Genomic DNA, 10,484 nt, shown 5'->3' on the forward strand with positions numbered 1-10,484 from the left:
CTTTAGTAGGGCTCTAACTTAAAATCCCAGTATTCACACATGGGTAGTTATATGTGGCATTTTCTCGAGTTAAATCCACAGCTGGTTTGAAAGTCTTGATGTATGACAATGATCATTGTGCGCATTCCATATAAATATTGTGTATAAGGAAGTATTGCAAAGATTTTGATCACTTCCTACTACTTCTAATGTGTGAGGCACGCAATCTTATATAGTGTTATTACTCTTTCAATACCCAATTCATCTCTGTTTGTTTGATTTTCACACTTCCGTTTTGTAGGAAAATGAAGAGCACAATGTTTGGTTACTACCGTGCATCTCAAACTTAAATGCGATTACAGAAGCAATTCTTGCCTTTAGTGCAATAACCTAAAATGCAAAGATCTCTTGCATGTGTGATTGAGCGCCTTGAGAGGCTTCCATTTGTTCAAAGGTATGAAGGCCTGCTTATTGAAATTAGCTATGAGGGATATGTGCAATGTTATTATGTGGTGCCCCCTGTCTACAACCATCTTGTGTCTCGATCACACACAAAGAGAGTCCCTCCTCAATGGAATAGATGGGAGTGTCATGACATGTGTTGCTTGGTTGTGTTACATTAGATGAATATGGATATCGCCCTTGGTATTCCCTTTTGCCAATGCTAATTGTATTTCTCTTTTGGGTCTATTCATTAGTGATACTCTTGCTGATGGTATGTTGTTTGTTGTAGCAAATGCAATTTTTTAAAATGAGATACTATTTGCATCTGATGCTTTGACGAGAAATTCATTGCCCTTGCATATGGAGATGAGGACACTTGCTATTGGTGGCAGCAATGCTGCTTGCAAAAGAAAACTATTTCAAAGCTAGATATAAATTTGGATGTGCAGTGTGAATTGTGATTTCATTGGATTTTTTTTCTTTTGAAATTGTTTTGATATTATAATAAATGACAATAACTTATTGCTTTTGAAAATATATTGAGGACCATTGTGGATGTGAAACAGCAAGGAGTAAACTTTACTATATTATGTCTTTTAAATAGCAAGGTTTATGCTTTGATTTGAGAACAAGGGTAATAAAAAAATGAAGAGCGAAATGGAGTTAATGTTCATCTTTGATAATTTTATACACAAGTATATATTATGTTTGAATAATGAATGGGGTGCTTGCAAGGGGGGGGGGGGGGGGGGGGGGATTGTGGACACCTTTGCTATGTTTATGCATTGATCATTTGTAATGAAATGTTAATGTTTTCCATGTTTTTTGACATACATGAATTTGTTAGAAGTATATATAGCATGGGAACCCTGGATAAGCAAGGGTGCATGAGGGAAGGTGAGGTGTGAATGAACTGAAGGGCAAGGGAAACCCTAACCCTAACAGGCTAGCCCACAGTGAGGCTATAAAAACAACCTAGAGGTCACTCTCAAGTGGAGAGAGAGTGTACCAGTTCTACCTTGATTAACTTACTAAGCAAGATTTCCTTCTTGTACTTGAGCTCTCTCTCCCTCTTATGCACACATCTTTATGCTCTCACTCTGATTTCCAACAGCATTATGTTGTGAGGAAATAATATGAGAGAGTGTTGTGTAATTTAAATATCGTAAAAATTAAGTTTAGGGTTCGGGATGTGCTTAACGAGAAAAGAGTTGAGAGAGAGAGAGAGAGAGAGAGAAGGGGGGAAGGTTTATCACCGACACTTTAGAGGGGTCCTTATGATCCCCTCTTGTGCAGATCTTAGCGCTAAGATAAATAAAACCCACACTTGTACGGGTACTAACTTCTAAGGGGCAATGTGGGAAGAGATGGACATTCAACTCCATTTCTTTAGAGGAGCCCTAATAACCTGCAATTGTGTGGGTCGTGGCGTGGAGCCCTAGTAGATATCCATGTTGCGTTTTTTTTTTTTGGGAAAAATAAATTATACATTGGAATTGGATTATGTGGCCTCTCGTCCATTGGAGAGAAGGGGAAAAGCTCATTCCAAAATCTCTCGATTGAGTAGCCCACCATCACGAGTGACCCCGATTGACGAGAGACACCAATGGACGAGAGCTGCAGAAAAAACAACCATCCACACACACAATCACACACACACACATACACACTCTCTCTCTCTCTCTCTCTCTCTCTCTCTCTGTATGTGAGCGTCCCCCTTTTCTCTCTGTCAGAAGTCTATTCATCAGCTCAATTCAAGCTGTCCTAGCTCTTTTGGCCCGCATCTATCAGTCCTTACCCTACATGTCGTTTATTCCACCTCCAATGGTCTTGCCCATTCTGAGGTACAGTTTCACATGCATAATGTATTTGCTTGGTCGTTCAAGATGCTCACTATGTGCTTCTCAACATTGGGTGCTTTACAAATCAAGCAAAATGCTTCACTTCTGTAAAAACATGAATGCATTCTCACTTGAATATGCATGTCGGAAGTTTTTGCTGTCACTAAATGCTTCAGTTTCTGTCAAACATGTAGGAATTCTTACTTGGATAAGTATGACGAAACATGAATGAATTCTTACTTTGATAAGTATCATGGTAGCTTTAGGCTATCATTAAAACAATTGCGCTACAAGGTCGACTTCTTTGGGTGCAGGAGCTTCTGAAGCATGCCCAGTAAATGGACTCACTTTTCAAGTAGCTTGTCTTTAAGCAGGTATGCCTCTTTGAGTTCTGCTCAGATTCATTGGGTTCCCTCTTAAAAAAGTAATTACGAGCCTTGTGAAAGATCAAATTACACAGTAAACTGGTTCCCGCTGTGCCTAGTCAAAGATGAATGATCATGTACAGGTGATGTAAGCAATTGTAATATTCTGCATAGAATTTTAGCTTTCCGGCTACTGTTCACAGGCGGAAACTATGGATGTGTCAAGGTTAAAGGAGCTCATGGACAGGCATTGGATATTTTCAAAAACAAAAAGCTCTCGGAGTCCTCTCTTCTCTTGGATTTCCCTACAGTGTTCAACATCATGAGCTTCTGCTCGGGGAGACACTGCATACCTAGCTAAGTGTGGTTAGGTACAGGGGGTTGCCGGCTATGCAGTCCCTCCCTTGCAGAACCTCATGATGTCGTTGTAAATTTACAATGTGAGAATTATAAATGAAATTTTGTGTAAAATTCCTAGTAACTTACCTCAAGTTCATGAAGTATCCATAGAGCTTCATGGATCTTCTTGGCCATGTCTAGTCAATCTGATCTTCTATTTTACATTTTGTCAGGTTTCTGCAATGGATGTTTCAATGGCTCTGTATGGGAATGGCAGCCACACATCCGCATTGGGCCAACTGGGGCATCCTAAGAGCCTTGATACCTCAGCTTCAAAAAGGTTACATGCATTGCAACAAGCCACTCCAAGGTGGACGAAAGGTGTGCATTATTGACCCCTACATGTTTGCAGAAAGATTGAGTATCTGTGCTATCCCTAAGCTTTTTCCCTTAAAAATCATTTGTTTATGATTTAGCTTGGTTTACCCTCAATGTGCATAAGGGACCAAGAAGTGGGGTACTATTGGTATAAGACAGGTGTGTTTAAACTTTGATCAAATATTCAAAAGGTACTGCAAGGACTGGCTTGCACCACTATGTGTTAATTCGCATATAAGTGCTGTTGGGGTGATGAGACTAGAGGGGATGTCAATTTGCTTTTGTATTTGTCCTGCAAAACAGTTTATTCCCCCCCTTTTACCTTTCCATGAATTATATGAACAGTTATTTCAAGGAATTGAAACCTAGGAAGATTCTGCAGCAAAACCAGTATGTTAACTTGCTCTTTTGGTCTATACAACAGATCATGTGCAGGGATTGATGTGTTTATGTCCACTTGTGTTGTTCAAACTTACAGGTAACAATTTCCACTTTTTTATGTCTCCTGATTGCAGAAGATGTGATAGACAGTTGGGAGTTGACGTGGAAGCAGCAGTCTGAAGAGTCCTCAACAGATGAACTGGAATTTACGTGCCAAAAGGTGGTGCCAGAGATGTTTCTGTGCAGTTGATGTTCGAGGCACGCATTCCCTTGTAATAACCAAACCATTCTGCTTACTATGCAGGTCAATGTAGATATGAACCTAGCTTCAATGTTCTTCACTGGATCAGCACGTTCAGGATTCGAAGTTGAGATGACATTGGATTCTGTATGGTTTTCTGGTCGGCCAAGCACCACATGGGTTGAATCTTGGCTGAGTGCTCTAGCTGAACAGGCAGCACGTCAGACTGAGGCAATTTACTATCAGGATGCTTCTCCCATCAGGTTGTACTTCTTTGGTAGAGCTCCATCACAAGAGTTTGTTTGTTTCTTGTACTCCCTCTCTGTGTACAGAGTATCTAAAGTACTCAAGTAACATACCCTTCCCTCTGACATCTTAGCTGGAATGATTTCATTATGCGGGGTTGCAACTTTCATTTGATTGAACTGTCTTTTTGTCCTCAGGATGACAGAAACCGACCTTCCAAAGATACCTTCAGAGCCACTGACTAAAGCCAGTGAGGACAGTTGTCTGGCAGAGACACCAGTTCCCAGTAAAGACCCTGATTGGACACTAGTTCCCAGCAAAGACCCAGATTGGCAAACTGTTTGCATGTCATTTGACGGTTTAAGTTCTCTTTTAAGGAGAAGCACACAAAATATGGAGTTGGCTGATGCAAGGCAAGTGCATTATCTTGCTATTAGCAGTGGACTTGATTCAGATGCAATCATTGGGAGCCAGCTAATCAATATGTTCACTTCCTTCCAGTGTTTGCCAGAAGCCAAGCAGGTTTTCCTCAAGATTTTTGAACCGGATCTCTCAGCCTGGATTGCAATTATATCTGCATATTCAACTTTCAAACAGGACGAGGAAGTTATCAGAATATACCAACAAATGAGCAAGTCATCCATAGAGCCAGATGCACTAGTGTTTGATAGAGTCCTTCAGGCATGTTCTAATAATTTTGCTTTAAAGCAAGGCTTGTGCATTCATAGGCAGGTTGTTGCAAATGGGCTAGAGTCTGATAAACTTGTTGCCAGCAGCCTGATTCAAATGTACACCAAATGCGGAAATCTGAGAGTTGCATCAACTATGCTTGCTAAATTACCAATTCAAGATGGTGTCACATGGAATGCTTTGATTGTAGCCTACCTCCAGCACAATCAAGTGCAGCAGGCACTAAGCATTATTAAGTTAATGCTAGACAAGGGCTTGAGACCAGGTCAACTAGCTTTGATACGCACCTTGAAGGCTTGCTCAACTGCAACCACAGTAGAAGAAGGTAGACTCATTCATGAACTTCTTGTCGAAATGGGTTTGGAGGCAGATCCCTACATCGGTAGTGCGCTTGTTCATATGTATGCGAAGGCTGGGGACCTGACGATGGCATACATGGCATTTGAAAGGCTTGGAAATCGCGATATCGTGACATGGAGTGCTTTGATTGCAGGCTATGCACAACATAAATGCAGTGTGGAGGCCTTAGAACTCTTTATGCAAATGCAGTGTGAGGGCTTGCAGCCTGACTCAACCATTTTCTCTTTGATTTTCAAAGCATGTTCATATTCTGCATCTCTAGTGATGGGGAGACAAATTCATTCCTGGGTAATTGAGTGTGGATTCGAGTCTGATGCATATGTCAGCAGCACCCTCATAGATATGTACACCAACCATGGGTATACTGAAGATGCCTACTCTGTTTTTAGCAGATCGAAGACACACAATGTTGTGATATGGAGCTCGTTGATCGCAGGGTATGCTCACAATGAGCAAGGTCATGAAGCACTTGAACTTTTCCAGGAGATGCAGCAGGCAGGCATTCAGTCAAACCCAGTCACATTTGGATGTGTTCTAAAAGCTTGCTCAAGCATCACTGCACTTGAAAAAGGAAGGGTTCTCCATTCCTGGATTGTAGAAAATAATTTTTCTACTCACACGTTCTTAAGCATCTCGCTCATTGACATGTATGTCAAATGTGGGAGCCTACAGGATGCATGCTTTGTATTCAAGAGCATCAGTAGACCTGATGTTGTTGCTTGGAGTGTACTGATTGCAGGGTATGCCCAACATGAGCAAGGGCACAATGCACTTCGACTCTTTCAGCAAATGATGAAGGAGGGTGTTGTTCCAGATTCCACTGCATTTGTTTCCACTCTAAAAGCATGCTCAACCACAGCAGCATTAAGCCATGGCAGGCAGGCTAACACTCACATCGTGCAAAGTGGGTTTGATTCAGATGTCTTTATCAGCAGTGCCCTCATTGACATGTACTCTAGCTGTGGGTGCCTTCCAGAAGCACGTGTGGTGTTTGACAAACTGACAAGGAGGACTGTTGTCACATGGAACTCAATGATTTCTTGCTATGCCCAGCATGTCAGATACTCGTCAGCTTTTGGTGCTTTTCAGGAAATGCAGCAAGCTGATGCAAGACCAGATAGTGTCACTTTCCTGTGTCTTCTATCAGCCTGCAGAAATGCAAGCTTAGTTGATGAGGGCTACGAGCTCTTAACAATGATGAAACAGCGGTATCATATTGCCCCAACTCTGGAACACTTCAACTCCCTAGTTGACCTTCTTGGCCATGCAAGGTGTTGGAGTCAGGCAGAAGATATGCTTGAAACCATCCCCATCCCAAACAACGTGGTTGGATGGATATCGTTGTTAAGTGCTTGTCGGATGCATGCCAATTTGGACTTAGGAAAGCGATGCTTCGATTACGTGATCTCCCTGGATCATGAACATGGAGGTGCATATGTCCTCATGTACCAGATTTATGCCCATGCTGGATTATATGATGATGCTAAGAGATTAGATAGCATAAGGAAATATGCAAATAGGTGGAAGAAACCAGCTAAGTGTTTTGTTGAGGTCAATGACAAGGTTCATGAATTTACTGTTGGAGATACAGGGCACTCACAATCTGATGCTATATATGGGAAAATCAGATCCCTATATGTACAATTGAAGAGAGCAGGCTACAGGCCGCGGTTGGACTGGATTCTTGATCCGGTCTCCAGCGAAAGCAAGGAGGACATTCTGTGTGGGCATTGTGAGAAGTTAGCAATTGCATTTGGGCTCATCTCTACGCCACAAGGAACTACCATCCGAGTGACTAAGAACTTGAGAATGTGTACTGACTGCCACACTGCCATAAAGCTCATATCCAAGATTGAGAGAAGAGAGATTATAGTAAAGGATATATGCTGCATACACCAGTTTCAAAAGGGGCTATGCTCTTGTGATATGCCCCAAGGAAGCTAATTATCAGGAGAGGAGAACATTCAGATCACTCCAATGTACAGTGATGTATGACATTTATGCCATTTTTTGTATGATAGCTTAAGTCCCTGCAGGGATTTCGACCAAACATGTGAATTGAGGCCTTGTTTCACTGATGTTAGAACCCCCCCCCCCCCCCCCCCCCCGCCCCCCCCAACACACACACACACACGTTTAGTACTAGGTAATGGAACTACCTCTTCATCATGTGTTCGGTACTAGTGTGTTTGCAACTTGTATTCAAGTGAATTTGTGGTAGTTAACATAATTAATGTAATTAACTTAGTGACTTAATATACTTATCTACTATTACAATATTTGTTACTTACTATGTTACAATATTTATTAGTTATAGCGTAATGAACTAATCAATCTTATAATTATTAAATAGTACAAGGTGTGCGGAGATCAACACATTAGAAGCCATTGCAAAGTAGTTCAATCCAATATTCTCATGGAAAGATTGCCCAATCGAGTGCACTATCCTATTTCACACTAGGTTCCACTTGTTTTTCAATCAATACATCATTGGGAAAGCTGCTTGTCTAGACTTTTCCAACATCATGTGATCAGGTACAAGATTCAACATAGGGACTCATCACACACACGTCATCCTATGGTTGCACATATACTTTGTCAAATGATGATCAATGTAGTTCGATATAACTTCATAAGTATTGTCACACTTGCTATATACTAGTACTAGCGGCCATGGAAAATGCAAGTATGGATTTCCATTTGTTGCACATAACAATCTAGAACCAACAATAGACCATGAACTGCAATGGTATATCTACTACCATCGCAAAGATGAACATCACAATGTTGTGCCATATCACCCAACATTACTAGTTTTATGGGGGGGTCCGCATTAACATTCAACGATTAAAAAATCATTCATCTCATTCTACTTGTTGAAACATGCAATGAAGGCCAAGCCAATGGGTAGATTAAATATCCAGATAAAAGATGCCAAAAGACTAGGCCTGCAAGACTTGGATTCAAATAAGCAAAAACTAGTCTCCACCACAACAATACTTTTCAAGCCAATATCTCCCACCAAGGCGGTCTTGAACTTCATGCAAATTTTGACAGTAACAAGAAGCAAGGCTATCGAATACATAAACACCCCCCTGCTAGTATATGACAACAGAAGCTCTCAAGGACATGGAACATTATCATGCACCATGTCAATCGATAGTGCACTTGGCCATCATGCTTAGACAACTTGACTTTTTATGAGTACCTCAAAATCTATAGTATAACAAAATATACATGTACATCTGATCTCAAAGATAATCGATGAGATGCTTATGAAAAGATAATCCAAACCCACAAAAGACTAGTATGATTCGTCGATTTTCCTTTAGGCCACCAAACCGAAGGCTTTTTCTTTAACACATTACTGCAATGAGTGACATTCAAATTTGAGAATGGGCTAATAACATATCAAAATACAACACAATCATACTATGTCAAGTGTCAACTTCGTAATCTCATCATAAACGAGGAAGACCTCGAAATGTACATCACTGAGTATTCACAAAGGCATTTACTCACATCAAATCGGACTCATTGGCTAATACATATGATCATCCAAAAAATCTCATTCATTAAATACAACCCAACAATATTCACACCAGCTCCAACATCAACCGAGCATCAAAAAAATGTCGCATCAACATGAACCAAGATGTTGTAGCTGACAAAAGAGTTCAGAACAATACTTAGTAGCACCCTAACACCAGAATAGCAAACAATCTACACTGCAAGATTCGGTTTTTATTAGGAATAAAAGTGTGTTGCGATAACGGCTAGAGGAGAAACCGTAGCTAGACTCTTTAGTTAGTCGACCACAATCCACAGTCCACTATCAATTTAGGATAATGGTCCATGCATAGTAATATATTGTATCATTACAAGAGATAGATGAGAGGTACATCACATTAAGAGAAGCAAATACAATCATCATTGACGAGGTGTTGATGTTGACACAAACAACATTTGACATAAAAGTATTCCAGATAGTTAATGTCTACCAAGGCTCTCTATATTCAATCCGTTTAACAAAAAGCTCATGGTATTGTTTAATGACCTTGGATAGTTGCCACCAATCTGCAACCATTGGACCGAGTTTTGCCAACAATGTCACATTACATCATCAGCATATTGGACACATACGCAACACCACACCCTCCACACTTTCGTTCAACATGCTCAAAACTTGCCATTCCTACAATTCTTGCAAATGATTAGGCATTGGTATCCAACCAAGGAAGAGATAGGACAATGCCTAGATGAGTGCATAATTGATGAGAACGAGGTCCTAGACTTCGTAGACCAAAGAACTGATGCCAGGAGGCATATTCCACGGTGGATTCCGTGAGGTTTTACGGTGGATTCCGTAAACTTAGATGACCGGGGCTCATACGCAAAGAGGATTCTTTGTGCGAGAAGTTGATGGGGACGCCTGTCCTTTTCGGGCGTTTCATTAATTTAGTGTGTACATGGGTGATTCCATAGCGGATGATTCCGCAAAATGCATATTAAATTAATAAACGTTTATGAGTTTAGAGTGCGCACTCGTAATAAATTAAGGTTAGGATTTATTTCTAACCAGTTGATTTATTTATGTAGCTGAAGACTGCTAGGTATTCACTTTTGTCGGTTTAATTGTGTTATTTTACTAACGATTGTGAATGCTTCAGTTGATGTGTAGAGATAGCAGCAGTGGCGGAGGAAAGCATTGGAGTCTAGCGGGTTTTCGACCTTTGGACTATATTTTGATAGGCGCCACGCCTATATTTTGTTATGTCTATAGAGACATCGATTATTTATTATTATTTTGTATGCGCTTATGCGCCTGGATATGTTATTTTTATTTGGACATTGAGATTGGGCGTGCCAGACCCTTTGGGCACCGTCCATTAGCTTTATTTTCCTATTTTTGGTAGAAAGCAAACTCAAAAGCTAAAAGCTTGTCATATTTTTGTAATTGGGCTATTTTTGAGCATAAAGATTGGAAATATACATTAAATACATGCTTTGTGAAGCGCTCACACAAGGCATGGGGGAGATTGAACCCAATTTGTCTCTTGTCTCATGTCGTGCTTGCTTTTACATGGGTTTTTGTGCTAAAAAGTAGAGTACTTTGTTCTTGGGGACCTTTGGGAATTCACCACGTGAGCTATCTGCGTCCGATCTGCGCACCAAGAACAACAATCATATGTACATAAGGAAGACATCCATAAGTACAAT

At 40.7% G+C, this 10,484-nt stretch overlaps 1 protein-coding gene across 6 annotated transcripts; it reads left to right on the top strand.

The window, feature by feature from the left end:
- Positions 1-1,976: 1,976 nt before the first annotated feature.
- Positions 1,977-7,361, top strand: LOC148023250 (pentatricopeptide repeat-containing protein At1g08070, chloroplastic-like). Of its 6 annotated transcripts, none has more exons than XM_087696293.1 (7): positions 1,977-2,267; positions 2,579-2,638; positions 2,833-3,069; positions 3,202-3,349; positions 3,862-3,947; positions 4,032-4,231; positions 4,412-7,361. In XM_087696293.1, exons 4-7 carry the CDS (start codon positions 3,211-3,213, stop codon positions 7,206-7,208), a joined length of 3,222 nt encoding a protein of 1,073 aa, XP_087552419.1. In that variant the 5' UTR covers positions 1,977-2,267; positions 2,579-2,638; positions 2,833-3,069; positions 3,202-3,210; the 3' UTR covers positions 7,209-7,361. The 6 variants fall into 6 exon arrangements, with proteins under 6 accessions (XP_087552419.1, XP_087552420.1, XP_087552418.1 ...); XM_087696294.1 differs by having other exon boundaries at positions 2,856-3,069; XM_087696292.1 differs by lacking the exon at positions 2,833-3,069.
- The last annotated feature ends 3,123 nt before the right edge of the window (positions 7,362-10,484 follow it).

The sequence above is a fragment of the Lygodium microphyllum genome, chromosome 16, assembly GCF_053477565.2.
Source record: "Lygodium microphyllum isolate KBCC chromosome 16, Lygodium_microphyllum_v1.1.10, whole genome shotgun sequence".
In the NCBI taxonomy this organism is placed as follows: domain Eukaryota; kingdom Viridiplantae; phylum Streptophyta; class Polypodiopsida; order Schizaeales; family Lygodiaceae; genus Lygodium; species Lygodium microphyllum.